This window comes from Protopterus annectens, chromosome 6.part0, assembly GCF_019279795.1.
Source record: "Protopterus annectens isolate FY-2018-M chromosome 6.part0, PAN1.0, whole genome shotgun sequence".
Classification (NCBI taxonomy): domain Eukaryota; kingdom Metazoa; phylum Chordata; order Ceratodontiformes; family Protopteridae; genus Protopterus; species Protopterus annectens.
This window is the reverse complement of record NC_056737.1, coordinates 78,935,899-78,952,568: the sequence shown is the minus strand read 5'-3', so window position 1 is coordinate 78,952,568 and position 16,670 is coordinate 78,935,899. Positions and strand designations below refer to the sequence as shown.

The 16,670-nt window shown below is 42.2% G+C and overlaps 1 protein-coding gene across 4 annotated transcripts in view; it reads right to left on the bottom strand.

Annotated features, from left to right (window-relative positions):
* Positions 1-16,670, bottom strand: part of NPL (N-acetylneuraminate pyruvate lyase) — a 446,485-nt gene that overhangs the window by 338,820 nt on the left and 90,995 nt on the right. For all 4 annotated transcript variants that reach the window (XM_044073861.1, XM_044073864.1, XM_044073863.1 and 1 more), the window contains exon 7: positions 3,040-3,132. In XM_044073861.1, the coding sequence (XP_043929796.1) occupies positions 3,040-3,132 (93 nt within the window). The remainder of the gene's footprint in view (positions 1-3,039; positions 3,133-16,670) is intronic.

The window sequence follows — 16,670 nt, the reverse complement described above, 5'->3', positions numbered from 1 at the left end:
TGATTTTTGCCTGGCATACAGGGCATCTCTAGACCCTGCTTCGAATGAGCCTTTTCAACATCCACAAAACAAATAGCATCAGAACTACTAGATATAAAGACCTAAATTTTGCTTGCACCATAAATAGGACAGACATATTCTCTGGAACAGGTTCCACATCACTGTGAAGCAGAGTTCCTCCCTATCCCTTTTTAAGCACAACTCAGACCCATGGATGGGTAATCAGAAATTCATCCCTGGTCTGGCTCCTATGTCTCTGAAAACAGGCAGTCTGGAAATTACCATGTATAAAAATTAAATCTGTGGGTCAAATTTGGGTTGCTTATAAGGGTCCTAGTGGTCATTAGCCTAGTATATACCTATGAACCCATGAAAACCACTGTACCAGAAGTGAATCCTACACCAAAAGGTACCCTACAGAGAATATTTGGAGTAACCATGTGACTAATTTTAATTTTAAACTTGAAGGACTGTGATGCTCAGTGCCGCTGAAATGGATGGATTTTAGTACTTGCACAAAGCAATGTCTTTTAAACATTCTAGTATGAGTGTCAAAGTACAGTTGTCTAAGTAAATCTACCATAACAATAGATGTTAAAATGATCATTGCTGCAGTAACCTTAGCTAAATGGGTTATACCCTGCCTAGGATGTCGGCTGTTATCTCCTAAGCAGGATACAACTCATACAACTTAAGCTACTGCAGCAGCAATCAGTATGAAGAGTACTGAATCAGTAGATCAATACAACTGAACTTATTTTTCTTTAATTTTAAGAGAATGAGGCATACAATTCCAAAATGGTACAAAAGCTGCAAATACACAGGAGAAAACATTTTGGTACTCAGCACCTGTTCAGCACATCTATTAGCTTGGGCGCAAATGTACCAAAATGATTCTTTCAGTATCCTCTTCGGAATATGGTACATATCCCCAAATACAACAAAGCAACTACAAAAGCTGGAAGCCATGAGGCATGCTTGCTTTCTCATGAGGTCTATGTGTGTAGACATTATGGAAATTAAACCACATACACAGTTTCCATCATATTTAGTTGCCATTCAAAAGCAGCACCATCCAATACATTCTCACAAAAAATACCTTGAAACCTTTCATTGTTCAGAGTATGACAGTTAAATGTTAATTTCAAGACTGCCAATTAACTCAATGTCTCTGCCTGTTTACTACTCTCACACCAGATTATGTTCTGTGACTTCAGGGTTGATATATGACATATCCCCAGAAAGGAAATTAAGTGTTGCTTATACAAAATGACATTTCCATTGAGGAAGTCTTCTGCAGTCTTTGTTCTGTACTATGAGGGAACTACTTTATTTTGCATGTGCCTTCCTGTGCCAACCTGAGGGGATTTTAGTGACCTTTTTAGAGACCTGTTGGCAGTAACTTCAGAGATTAGAAAAAGTTTTGAGTTCTTGTGAAATTTGTATTACAAATCTGTCAAATTTGTGCAGTCACTGATTTTGTTTGGAGTACCGTCAGAGTCTGCTAAACCTGTCCTAGTAGGAGATGCAACAGAGGAAGATGAAAAACACCAGTCTGTAGCATAAGCTGTTCATCTTATCACTGGAGGATGCACACAGTGACTCACTAGCTATTTACCTTCAAAACTATTTGGCATGTACCTCAGACACATGCAACAGCTGGAAAGGCCAAAAAAGTACCTCACAATGTCCTACATAAGACGGACTCAAAAAAACTCCAGTTATTCTGTCTCATATAGTCTACTAAGAGGTGAACTCTGCTTGACTTAGAAAGCCATGTCTGACCCAGCACCGTTAGAAATGCTACATCTAAAGAAATCCCAGTCTCTCCGCACCACACGTTCCAGAGACCTCAACCTCATTACCACAATCAACAAAACATGCTGGAGGGACAGGTTCAGAACCCAGAGACTGCCCATGCTCAGAAATAGACTTCCCATACATATCAAGCAGAGCACCTCACTGGCACGCTTGGAGAAATCTTGATGAGTGGACGGAAAACAGAAATTTCACCCCAAGGATCACTCCAGTGGCTCTACTTATTAGAGGCACTGGGATCTAATGCTGAGCGGTATGATGCCGGGGCACTTCTATGGGCTAGGCTTGTAAAAGCTCCGGGGCCATTAATTAGCCTAGTACACACCTATGACCCTAAAATAATCATTATCTATAAATACCTCTACCACGGCAAGGGTTAAAACTTCTTCATAATATTAAAAGGAGAAAAATGCAACCAATATCTGTTCATGACAAGCACCAGTTTAATTTTAAATTTCTGTTAAATATTTCTCAGAAGTTTGTCAAAAAATAAATGGATATTCCACCTCCAATGCAAACTAATACTTGGAACTAATAAATGGATGGCTACATACATCTAGACAATGGTGTATTCTAGCCACACCCCCATATCTTCTAATCATTCTCCATGTAGCATAGTCCTATCACCTCACACCTCATGTGGAGGATCAGCAATTTTAAAGGATGCATGGGGTGAGTCACGAATTGACTACCACTCAGCGTGGGGTGGGAGTCCAGAATTGCATCAGGTATGGCTGCTTTAGCTTACACACAGCCTACCACTACCTAGTAAGTAACCAGCAGGCACAGAGTTGTAGTGCAATGCACAACACAGAACTGTAGGTATGTGCTCCAACATGCTACTTCCAGGCTATGTTACAAAGTAATGTTAGGAAGAAAAAGCACCTGTGTAGTGGTCGGATCCACTGTTTCATCTGGGCCATATGACCTCCGCCAATGTACACTTGTGCACTGTCCAACAGTGAGGGCGAAGAAATATTGGCCTCTCAACTCCACCCCCTCACCCACTGATGCTGCAGCCAGAGTTTCACTCCTCTGTGCTCATGGAGTAAATTTTTTTTTAAAAAACTATTTAAATTATGAAAAGTAGTCTTAAGACAGCACAGAAAATGCCATACAGAACCATGTCAAAGTTACTATCATTTCATATTAATCAGTGCAACTCAATTTGTAAACATAAACTCCCCTGAAATAACTGGGAGTCGTATCGAACTGTCTCACCTTTCACGCCAGTTAGCTCGGGAATGTGGTAGTAATACAATGGTAATGCTGGAGCAGCTGATGCAATTTTCTGTATAAACAGCACTAATCCTTCTGAAACAGAAGAAAAAGCAAGTTACATGAAACTAAAATAAGAAATCAAGATTACAAAAATAGCTTTAAAATAATTTATAAACATAAGCCATTGTTAGCTGAAGATGGTTATGAAGAAATTAGTATCTTATAAAAAAAAAAAAAAAGGGATGTCACTCAGTGAAGTAAAGTATGCCCTTTGTTTGATTATGCCCTTCACGTCATATACCAAACATATGATTTCTATTAAAAAAATCCTAACATCCATATGTTTGAAAAGAAAAAAATATATACAATTGCTGTAAAATTGACAAACAGCTGAACTGGTGATTTGCCAGACTGCCCACTGCTGCATGCATTGTGTACGAATGAATGTGTACAACTCTTGTGGTGTACTTGTAACCCATGCAACATAACATTACCCGCCTCGTGCCACCAGGTGTTAAGATACACACGCACTCCTCTGTTACTTTGAACTAGATAAACAAGCACTTGGAGGACTGAGCCTCAAAAGTAGGCAAGTCATTGAAACAATGAATGAATATGCTTTTAAGTGATTAACTTATTTGGAAATGCAGCGTCTCAAAGCAGGCAATCAGAGAATCAATGAATAAATTAATAGGCTTTTAAACTCATCTTACCAATATGCTCCTAACTCACTAATGCACAAAGCAAAATAATTTACAATATCTTTTACTTCAGTCTCTACATAATGTCTGCCACATGCGATCTTCTAAAAGGTCTAAGCATTGCACTTCTTCAAAACACAAACGCCAGTTTCTTCAAAAGTTACAAACATGCATTTTTGGCTTAAAACTAAGTTCCACATATCTTCCTCTAGTACAGGTGCAGAACAGCCCGATTAACATTACCCCCCAAAATAAAGTAAAGCATTCTTTATAAGCATTCTATGACACATTGAAATACAGCAAGTGAATATCATACTCCAAATGTTAACCAATAACATGTAAACAACCTTTACATGAATCTATGGTTTTTCATCTTAGATCTAAAAACATCTAAAGATTATGTTGCGGGAGGCAAAAATGATGGCTTCTACCAATGGTGATGGCAACATCAATTTTATAAGCAGATGGTCATTCGCAGAATGAATAAGAGGATTAAGAATATAGAAGAGAGCTTTCCAACATGGCTGCACATTAATCAACAGCTTAACTTAAACTATCCCAGTTAAAAAAAAACTTAAAGACTGTCACATTTAGTAAATTCAGTACTAGCTAGTTAGTAAATTGTCTGTATGCTGGCAAAGAAGAAATTAAGAGCCTTAAAGAACTTAACTAGAAAAGGTGAAAGAAACACTGATTGTGGAATGAAATACTGAGGGAGTTTAGCAACTCAAAAAACAAGAGGCTAGAAAAAAATGGAAGAAGCTTTAAAAAGATAGTCAGATGAACCAATAACAGTACAAAAGTAAGAGATCAAAATGAAGAAAAAGTTGGCCTAGTACAAGACTGCTCAGAGGTTTAAAAATAAGAATTAAAGGGCAGAGCACACAGGAAAAATCTAAAATTATATAATGTATCAGAGAAAAGTACAGTTTTGTACCTACCATAAATGTAGATGTTCGAAGATCCACATTGCTGCAGTCCTTACATATGGGGTAGTCCGCTGTCCTCGGTCGGCCCGAATACCAAAGTATTAGGCTGACGTCGGTCATGGGCGCTCAGATCTGACATCAGAGCGTCAGGGTATAAAAGCGCATGACCGACGTCATATCCTCAGTATTTTCTTGCCCCAGATGTCAGAAGGCCCTAAAAAGAAAGGCCACAGCCCAAAAACAGGATACCACCCAAAAACATGCCCAACAACAACCATCACCCAAACCATATAACCATGCCAAACTACAGAGGGGAAGGAGGGAGGGTAAATTGGACTGCAGCAATGTGGATCTTCGAACATCTACATTTATGGTAGGTACAAAACTGTACTATGTTCTTCATCTCACATTGCTGCAGTCCTTACATATGGGTAGAATCCCAAAGCAGAGGTAAAGGGAGGATGGCAAAATCATAAAGCATTAGGGGCTGCTAAAATGCCCTGTAATATTGCAGTGGCAAATCCAGCCCTAGACTTAGAATAAAGAGGAAGGTGGTAATGCTTGGAAAAAGTATGTACTGAACTCCAAGTGGCTGCTTCCAAAATATCTTTTGTAGCTACCCCTTAGAAAGGCAGTAGAAGTGGCAGTAGCTCTAGTGGAATGAGGTCTGATTCCAGCGGAATCTCCTTACCATGATGGGAATAACAGAAAGAAATACAAAACCCAATCCATTTAGAAATAGTTTGTTTTGAAACAGGTTTTCCCTGAGAACCCAAAGCAAAGAAACAAACAACTGCTGAGACTGCCTGAACCCCTTGGTTCTGCTCAAATAATAATGTAACTGCCTGTGAATATCCAAAGTATGCAAAATCTTCTCCCCTTTATTTTGAGGGTTTGCATAAAAAGTAGGCAAATGAATAGTTTGGTTCAAGGCCACACTAGAAACCACTTTAGGCATAAAGGAAGGATTAGTACGCAAAGATACCCTATCCTTATGAAAAATCAGGAAAGGTTCCACTGCCATAAGGACCTGTAATTCAGAAACCCTTCTTGCAGAGGTAATGGCCAACAAAAAAGCAGTCTTCCATGATAAATACTTTAACTCGGCAGTAGCTGCAGGCTCAAAAGGTTGTAGAGTAAGCTTTTCCAACACAAAACTGAGATCCCAAGCAGGAGTAGGAGCTCATGGGGTCTTATGTTCTTTGCCCTCTAAGAAATTGCTTAAACAAAGGATGGGAAAATAAAGGAGGGTCACAGTCATAGTGAGCAGAAATGGCTGCAGCATGAACCTTTATCGAGGAGAAAGACAAACCCTTGTCCAATAACTCAGTAAGATATTGAAGAGAAACACTTAAATCAGGCTTGGAAACATCAAAGTCCTTCGCTTTGCTCCAAAGAAAAAATCTCCTCCTTTTATCAGCGTAAACTTTCCTTGTACTAGGCCTTCTGGCCTCCAAAATAACATTCAAAACTTGTTGTGGAAGCAGAGACCCTCCAGGGTCTAAAACAGAATATGCCAGGCTGTGAGATGCAGAGACTGAATCTTGACAGAGGAAGTGATTGCCCTCCTGAGACAAAAGATGCGGAATCAAAGGCAGAGGCCATGGAGGCTCCCGTACCAAACTCCTCAGTAGTGGGTACCAGTGCTGTCGAGGCCAATCCGAGCTATCAGAATCATGGATGGCTTGTCTATTCTGGCCTTCAGGAGTACCTTGGGAATGAGAGGCAGAGGTGGAAAGGCATAGACATGAAGATTGCTCCAACTGAATGATAGAGCATCCACCTTCCAAGCTGTGGGATGAAACATTTTTGTGCAAAACTTTTGCAACTGGTAATTTAGTGGAGAAGCGAACAGATCTATGTCTGGAGTCCCCCATAACACTGTCAACTTTTGAAACACATGAGGATTCAGTTTCCACTCGTGAGGATCCACAATTTGTCTGCTCAACACATCCGCTAAGGAGTTCTGTGCTCCTGGTAGAAACCTTGACTGAAGATTGAGGCGTAAACTGAGAGCAGTCTCCCACAAAATCATCGCTTGCCTGCAAAGAGGGTACGAAAGGGTTCCCCCTTGCTTGTTGATGTACCACATGACAGTAGTGTTGTCTGTTTGAATCAACACCTGTCCTGGGTGAAGTAAATCCTTGAAAGCCATCAATGCAAATTGGACTGCTAACATCTCCTTCAAGTTGATATGCAAATGAAGTCTGACAGGCCACGTGTCTTGCACCCATTTTCCATTGAGGTGTGCTCCCCAAGCCTTGTCCGAGGCATCTGTCGTTAGAATCTGACTCGCCTCTGGTCGGGTCACAGAGAGTCCCTTGTTTAGGTGACATTCCTGAGCCCACCACAAAAATTCTTTCTGAATGCAAGATATTATCTGAATGACAGTGTCTAGATCTTGGCAGTGTTGTGTCCATACATTTTTGAGATACCATTGAAGCTTCCTCATATGCAGTTTGGCATTGGGAAGCACCAGAATACAAGATGCCATGAACCCCAAGGCTTGAAGGACTGTCCTTGCAGTCAGCCTGGACTGTAGAGACATTTGATGGAAATAAAGAGAAAGGCTTCTTTGTTTGTCCGGGGTCAAAAAGGCCATCTGGGAAGCTGTATTCAGTCTCACACCCAGAAAGCACATGTCCTGAGAGGGTACTAGACTGGACTTTGTTTCGTTCACAGAATACCCTAGGCATCTTAACACTACCATCACATACTGTAAATGATGCAGAAGTTCGTCTTTGTGTTGTGCAATAATCAGGCAATCGTCCAAATAAGGATAAATCTGTATTCCTTTTAACCTGAAAAGGCTATCACTGGAGCCAGAACCTTTGTGAATACTCTGGGCAGTAGATAAGCCAAAGGGCAATGCAGAGAACTGATAATGTAAATTTCCAGCCAAAACGCAGGTACCTCCTGCAACTGGGCCTGATAGGAACATGAAGATAAGCCTCTTTGAGATCCAGAGTTACCATCCAGTGATCTTTTCCCAACAGAGGTAAAAGCTGTTGTAACGTCAGCATTTTGAACTTTGGAATGTCCAGATAAGTGTTGAGGATAGATAAATCCAAAATTGGTCTCCACGTGTTCCCTTTCTTTGGTACTAGAAACAGGCGGGAATAAAATCCTAGCCCCACTTCTGACAGAGGAACTGGCTGTATAGCTCCTATTTGAAGAAGTAAAGAAATCTGCTTGAGAGCCTCTATCCTTTGCCGAGGAGGAACGTCTGGCATGCCTTTGAAAGGAGGCAATGTATGGAAATAGAACTTGTAGCCTCGGTTTATAATGTCCAATACCCATTTGTCATGGGTGACTAAAAGCCAGTTTTGCTTGAAGAGTGCTAATTTTCCTCCCAAAGGAGCTGCCAGGGAAGAAGAATCTGGCAGCTGAAAATGCAGGTCATTGGGCCTGTTTACGAAAGGACTGGCCCCTGCCCTCACCTGCAGATTGTGCAGGTGAACTCCAAGTTCTAGGCCTGAATGTACTGTGAGCTCTGCCCCTGCCACGTCTAGATCTACCCTAGACTGAGAATCAGAAGAAGGGTAGGTCCACCCCTTAGTAGGCCAATTTCTACTAAACTTGGAGGTTGCACCTGCAAAAATCTTTAACAGTCTGCATAGACTTAGCCTGGTCTTCCATTTTCTTCAAAACCGACTCCACAAGGGGACCAAACAAAACTTCAGACTGTAAAGGGGCATCCAGAATTCTAGTTTTAACATGCTCGGACAAATTCTGATCCTTAAGCCAGGCGTGCCTACGAAGAACTGATCCAGTGGCAGCCACCCTAGAAGAGGCCTGTACAGCATCAAAACCACACTGCAAAGAATGCTTACCCACCTGTTCAGAGACATGTACTAAATCCTGCAATTCTTTACACTCTATGCCCTCTGCCAAAGCATCCACTTTAGATTTTAGCTGAGAAAGGAGGAAATTCTGATACTTCAACATATGAAACTGGCAATTTAAAGCCCTCATTGCTAAAGTAGAAGAGGTATACACCTTCTTACCCCATCTATCCAAAGCTCTAGCTTCCTTATCTAGAGGAACCGGATTCTTTACAACAGAAGCTCTAACACCCTTAGGCCCCTGACTAATAGTTTCTGGGTCCGCCCTAGGACTCTTATAAAGATATTTATGAGCCTCAGGCACCCTGTAATACCTGTCCGGTTTAACTGGCGCAGGAGGCAAAGAATCTGGATTAAGGGAAGCCTCCGAGAAAACATCTTGAACAACATCCAAAACAGGAGGAATAGCCAAGGGTCTATGCTGTGGTAAAAACAAGAATTCCCTAAGCCTCTTTCGTGAATCAGAGAAATCCTGTCCTTCCCACTTAAAATGCTCCCTCATGGAATGCAGAGTTTCTGAAAAAAAAATCCTCTGGAGGAGAAGCAGAAGGAGTGGAATCCTCTGCATCAGAATCCGAATAAGGGAGAAAATCTTGAATATCTTCAGCAGAAGAGTCTGAGTCGTCTGAGGCCTGATCCAAACTTTCCAACTCTAGCTCCACCCTGGGCCTCTTATCAGGAGGGGGCATAGAACCTCTAATTAAAGTAATCAAATCTTCTGCCATTTTAAGCATGTGCTTTTTAGGCACAGACCCTGAAGTACCTGGAGGGACACCAGAGGAAGGCAAAACAGACCTGCCCTTAGAAGAAGCCTTAGAAATAGTAGCAGAAGGCCTAACCACCTTAGGCATAGAAGGGAGAACAGTAACCTGAGAGGCCCCTTCAGCTTGACCTGACTCCTGTGAGGCCACATCCTGCAAAATCAAAGTTTCCCCTGAGACTCAACAGAAACTTCAGCGGATCCACCTGCTCCACTGTAGCTTCTGCAGGACCGGCGTCGAACGAACGAATCAACCTGTCTAGGTTTCAAGGATTTGTCTTTGCGCTTCTTGGTGGAAGCGGCGCCGGAGGATCCGGCGGCATATTATAATTACACCGCTTACCAAAGACTAACCTAGCACAATCTAACCTTCTTTTATAGTGCGCTTATTAAACCTAGCACAAAACCGACACCCAACTCGTGGTCCGGTCCCAAACAAGGAATGCAAAGAGAGTGATAATCCCTATGCGGTATCTGTTTCCCACAAGAAATACAATTATTCACTTTTTCTGACATCCGGAATTAACTGAGGCAAGAAAAACAAAATATTCCCCACGGGTACTTAGCCAACTTGGTTTCGGTCTGAAACTCAGAATCGAAAATTTCAGAGCCGAGCGGCACTTGCGCTGCTTCTGCATCGGACCATGCGGCAAAAGACTGAGGATATGGCGTCGGTCATGCGCTTTTATACCCTGACGCTCTGATGTCAGATCTGGCCATGACCGACGTCAGCCTAATACTTTGGTATTCGGGCCGACCGAGGACAGCGGACTACCCCATATGTAAGGACTGCAGCAATGTGAGATGAAGAACATCTAGAAGGAATAGACTATTCATTTTATGAAGGCACAAATAAGCAACTGGACTGCTATTACACAGTAAAAAATGTTAACTGAAAGGGCACATATTGTGCATGCTCCAAACCTGGCCTCGGGAAAGGAGTCAAGACCTGCATTGATAAAGACACAATCCTACCAGCAGAGAGTTGCTGCCAACAAAACTGTGGAAAAGGAAAAAAGTATTAAAAGTTAGAGACACTAGAGTATTTGTGAAAAGGGATTATTCACTGTACACCAGGCAGAAGAAAGACATATTCCAGCAATCAGGGAATGTCGAGACACAACTGTGTGTGTTCAGAATATTTTTTTCCTGGAGAATCAAAATGATTTTTTGATGCAAAGTAGGCTAAGCAGGAAATACAAAAATCTGCCGAATAAAAAGTGAGCCACCTACCTGCTAGGGACAGTTTCTCATTCTTCTGATAAAAAAGCATATGGAAACACTGCCAGTGAAACCTTTTCCAAAGAAAAATACTTGAGAAATACAGTAAAGCATAAAAATTAACTAGAAGAATTGGGAGTACTTGGGAACTGAACCAGAATCTGGAGTTGGGAAATGGAGATGAACAGGAAGACCACCAGCCACACAGAAATTAGTTGTTAAATGTGAGATTATGAACATAATGTGGAATGACCACAGAGATGCATAGTGTACATGAGAACATAGGCAGTAACATGCACATTGGCATGGATAACCATAACTTCAGGTTACATAAGGCCTTTATTTAAACATCATTACCTGAAGAATGAATGGGTGAATTGCTTTCTGTTTAAACTGTGAGCTTTGGCCAACTGAGACCTGCATGAGTGGAGCCAAGTAGATTTTTATCTGCACTTTTATCAAATAATACACAATTTAAAGTAATTTGTATTGCATTGAGCAATATCTAGCTGGAAGTTTGTTTTTCAGTAGGTCTTATACAAGTGGTATTTTCAGTTAAGGCTTGTTAAAAAACCTGCATAGCCAGTGATAAGTGGGGGTAGTTTACCTCATTGTTATTCGGTTTCTGTCTTATACAAGTGGTACAGTGAATTGCTTTCTGTTTAAACTGTGAGCTTTGGCAAACTGAGACCTGCATGAGTGGAGCCAAGTAGATTTTTATCTGCACTTTTATCAAATACACAATTTAAAGTAATTTGTTTGTGTTGCATTGAGCAATATCTAGCTGGAAGTTGTGACTGTAGGTCCCCCACCCACCCTCCCTGTTTTTGTCTTGGTGTTAATCTTGGTGGCTTTGAAACTGCCCGCCCCTCTTGTAAATTTTCACTTGGATACTCCGCCTAGGCCCATCTCATTTGCTCACTCAAAAAAAAAATAAAATTTTATCTGTTTTTACTTATTTGTGTTTCTTCCTACTTTATTTTGCTTTAGCGTCATCTTAAAAGTACTCGGTTGTATTTATTACTGCTTGGTGCAACTCATTCTAAGCATTTTAGTTTAAGCACTTGGGCTTCAGACCAGTTGTTTTACATTAAGGTTTGTGGTCTGCACTCTTGTGGGAGGAGAGTCTGGACTCTGCCCTTCTTGGCTGGGAAATTCTGGTTAAAGGCTTATAGTGCCTGCATATTTGAACTGCTTCTTTCTGAAACTGGTACACCTTGTGTGCTGTAGTATAGACTAGATCCAGGCCTGCTGAATCTAGCTTTGTTTGTATAACTTGAGCACTAATCCATGCATTCTTTAAAGTATTCAATTGTATTTATTACTGCTTGGTAGTAACTTGATTAATGTGTAGCTATCATTCTAAGTCTTTTGGATTAAGCACTTGGGCTTCAGACCAGTTGTTTTACATTAAGAGGATTCGTGGTCTGCACTCTTTTGGGAGGAGAGGCGGGACTCTGCCCTTCTGAGCTGGGAATTTCTGGTTAAAGGCTTATAGTGCCTGCATATATGAACTGCTTCTTACTGAAATTGGTACACCTTGTTTGCTGTAGCATAGACTAGATCCAGGCCTGCTGAATCTAGCTTTGTTTGTATGCTTGTTGTTTGTTGGCTTGTTATTTCCCTGAAACGCTAACTCCACCTAAAACACGGCTTTTCAGCGCTTCTGTGGATCCCTAGTGATATCTGCATTGCTTACTGTACTTATTTCCTTGTTTCACTTGAATGAAAGTTACTGTTTGTCGCTTTTGCATTTAAGTTACCTGTAGCACACTGCATTTAAGTTACCTGGTACTTGCTCACTAAAGCAATTATACAAGTCAGCACTAAAAAAATTAAAAGCACTACACCCTCACAAAAGTACAGTTTTGTACCTACCATAAATGTAGATGTTAGAGTGCTAATACAGCTGCAGTCATAACAGATGGGTTCTCCTGCCATCAGGCGGGTCCTCTGTCGGCCGAATTCCAAAGTCTAGGTCCAGCATCGGTTGTCGTCGCTTCTTCCCTGACATCAGTGCGACAGGGGTATAAAGGAACCAGCCGACGCCATTTTCTTCAGTTTTTCTTGCCCCAGATGTCAGGTGCCCCCAGAAGGAAGGCAATACATACATTTGTGTAGTAATGCAGTGCAATATAATCAAAATACAGTAGTTGCAAGCAAATACATCATAAATGAATACCCCAATCAGGTTGTATGAGGATGTGTTAGCCTACAGGCCTGTCCCAAGAGGGGAAGGAGGGAGTGAAACCTGGACTGCAGCTGTATTAGCACTCGAACATCTACATTTATGGTAGGTACAAAACCGTACTACGTTCATCGTGCATACACAGCTGCAGTCATAACAGATGGGTAGAATCCCAAAGCTAAGAAAGGGGTGGTAGGCACTAGGTGGAACTAGGAGGAGCCAAAATGCCCTGCAAGACTGCAATGGCAAAGCCTGCTCTAGATTTGGAGTATAATGGTAGGTTGTAGTGCTTGGAGAAGGTATGCACAGAACTCCAAGTGGCTGCTTCCAAAATATCCTTGTTAGGAACTCCTCTGAGGAAGGCTGCAGAGGTGGCTGTGGCCCTGGTGGAAGGAGTTCTAATGCCTGTAGGTACAGTTTTGCCATGAAAGGAATAGCAAAACCTTATGCAGTGGGCTATCCATTTTGAGATGGTCTGTTTTGAAATTGGCTTTCCTTGAGCTCCTACCGCATAGGCCACAAAGAGCTGTTCTGATTTTCTGAAAGGCTTTGTTCTGTCCAAATAATAATGCAGCTGTCTGTGGATGTACAAGGAATGTAGTAATCTCTCCCCTTTGTTTTGAGGATTAGGATAAAAAGTAGGTAAATGTATGGCCTTATTTAAAGCTACCCTGGATACCACTTTAGGCATAAAGGACGGGTTGGTTCGTAAGGAAACTCGTCCTGATGGAAGATGATAAAAAGCTGAGGTGATAGCCAGAAGGAAAGCTGTTTTCCAGGACAAATATTGCAAATCTGATGAGGCAGCTGGCTCAAAGGGAGGCAAGGTCAGTTTTTCCAGAATGAAATTAAGATCCCAAGCAGGTATTGGTTGTTTCCTTGGAGGTCTTAAATTCTTAGCCCCTCTGAGGAACTGTCTTGAGAGGGTGAGAATAAAGGTGGATCAGTGTTGTATTCTGCAGAAATGGCTGAGGCATGGAGTTTGATGGAGGAGAAAGAAAGTCCACTGCTTAGCAGTTCAGCCAAATATTGTAGTATTTTTCTCATTCCAGACACAAAAACGTTTCCATTTTGCGGAGTAAGCTTTGCTAGTTGATGGCCTTCTGGCCTCCAAAATGACATCCTGCACCTCCTTGGAGAGTAGGGCCTGTTATGATGCTAAGGAATCTTCCATGCGGCTGGACTGAGTGTTTTTAGCTGGCTGTGCAGAGTTTTGAAGCTGTGCTGAGTCAGAAGAGGAGGCATTAGAGGCAAGGTCCATGGTGGGGAATGCATCAGGCTCCTCCGGAGTGGGTACCAGTGTTGCCTTGGCCAGTCAGGAGCAATGAGGATCATCTTTGGTCTGTCTGCTCTGGTCTTCAATAGAACTTTGGGCAGCAGAGGAAGAGGTGGGAAGGCATAAACTGTCATTGACGTCCAACTGAAAGAGAGAGCGTCCACTCTCCAGGCCTTTGGATGGAAGATCCTTGAGCAGAATTTTGTCAATTGATGATTTTTGTGGGAGGCAAAGAGATCTATGTCTGGCCTTCCCCATTCTTGGATTATTTCTGTAAAAACTTTTGGATGCAATTTCCATTCGTGTGGATCTGTCATATTCCTGCTTAGGTTGTCTGCCAGCGTGTTTTCCTTGCCTGGCAAGTACTGTGCTTGTAGTTCCATTTGTAAGTCCATGGCCATGTTCCAAAGTGACATGGCCAGTCTGCATAGGGGGTAAGAATGTGTTCCTCCCTGCTTGTTTATGTACCACATAACTGTGGTGTTGTCCGTTCTTATCAATAGTTGACCTGGTTGTAGAAGGTCCTTGAAAGCTATAATAGCATTTATTACTGCTAGCATTTCTTTTTGATTGATGTGAAGGTGCTTTTCTTTTTGGGACCATTTCCCCAGAATGCACCGATCTGCCATGTGCGCCCTCCAGGCGTAGTCCGAGGCGTCTGTTGTGATGACTTGATTTGCTTGAGGCTTGCTGAATGGAAGACCTGTGTTTGTTTGACATGCTTGAGCCCACCACAGAAATTCCTTTTGCAGACATGGAATTAGTGGTATTATTGCTTCCAAACAGTGGCTGTGTTGAGACCAAATGTTTTTCAGGTACCATTGTAGTTTCCTCATTTGCAGCTTTGCACATGGGATTAGTAAGATGCAAGATGCCATGAATCCCAGAGCCTGCAGGATTTTCCTTGCAGTCAGCCTGGTGCAATTTGCTAGTGTTCTGAAGTATTGAATTAGTTGCCCCTGCTTCTCTGGTGTGAGGTAGGCCATCTGAGTGTTTGTGTCCAAATTGGCACCCAGGAAAATTATCTTCCGAGAGGGTATTAGCCTTGATTTCTTTTTGTTGACTGTGTATCCCAGAGAGTTCAATAACATTATTACATAAGCCAGATGTTTCAGAAGAATGTGCTTGCTGACCGCTTGGATAAGGCAGTCGTCCAAATAGGGGTATATTTGTATCCCTTGAAGTCTGCAGTAGGCAATTTCTGATGCCAGGCATTTCGTGAATACTCTGGGCGCAGTAGATAAGCCAAAGGGCAATGCAGAGAATTGATAATGGGTTGAACCTGCAAGAAATCTGAGGTACCTTCTGCAATTTTGTCTGACTGGGACATGCAGGTATGCCTCCTTGAGGTCCAATGTTACCAGCCAAGACTCCTTGCCCAGCATGGGAAGAAGTTGCTGTAGAGTGAGCATCTTGAATTTTAGTGCAGTAGAAATGTGTTTAGGATGGATAGATCCAAAATAGGTCTCCAATCTTTTCCCTTCCTTGGCACCAGAAATAGCCTGGAATAAAAACCTTGACCTTGTTCGTGCGTAGGTACCTTTTGAATAGCTTTCATGTTTATGAGATCTGTAATTTGCCTTTGTGCCTCTGCCCATTGATTGTGTGGCAGGTTTGGCATACCTCTCATTTTTGGAAGGGTGTGAAAATGGAATTTGTAGCCTCTGTTTATAATGTCCAGGATCCATTTGTCCTTTGTGACAATATGCCAATTTTTTGAAAATAATGCCAGCTTTCCTCCTAAGGGGGCTGCCATTTGAGACCTGGTTGGCATGCAAAGGGGAAAGTCATTGGTTTTGCTTTCTGAAAGATTGCGAGTTGTCCACACCACCTCTTTGTGTAGGAGCTTGCCACTGTCTGCCTCTAAACGATCCTTGGGATTGTCCTCTGCCCCTCAGGCGCCTGTATCTGCCTCTTTGGGGTCTGTCTGTGGCAGGAAAGGACCAGTTTTTGGAAGGCCAATTTCTACTAAAACGTGGGGGTTGAACCTGTAGAAATTCTTTCACAGTTTGCATTGATTTAGCCTTTTCCTCCATTTTCCTTAACTCCTCAGCATTAGCACCAAATAGTACATCCTTTTGAAGGGGGGCGTCAAGTAATTTAGCTTTGACATGATCAGGCAAGGCTTGTTCCTTGAGCCAGGCATGCCTACGTATGACTGATCCTTTAACAGCAGCTCTACATGAGGCCTCTAGAGCATCAAAACCACAATGTAAGATATGCTTACCCACTTGTTCTGCACTACGCATCAAATCCTGCAACTCCTTCAGGTCTGGTTGTTCAGGTTGTGACATTTTACTTTTCAATTGTGATAACAAAAACTGTTGGTATTTTAGCATATGAAACTGACAGTTTAAGGCCATCATGGATAAGGTAGCCGAGGTATATACCTTTTTTCCCCACCTTTCTAAGGATCTGGAAGCTCTCGGAAGGCAATGGATTTTTAGCAATGGAGGCCTTAACTCCCTTGGGGCCCTGTGAGATGGTTTCTGGGTCAGCAGCATGGCTTTTGTATAGAAATTGGTGTGAGTCAGGGACCATGTAGTACCTGTCAGGCTTAACTGGAGCTGGAGGTAGAGAGTCCGGGTTAAGGCAGGCCTCCGAGTAAACATCATCTAGGATTGGGGGGCCAAAGGAACAAAAGGAAAAGGTTAAAAAGGCCCCCCGGGGGGCCCTTTTGGTTTGCCCTGAAAGGGGGAAGCAAGAGAAAA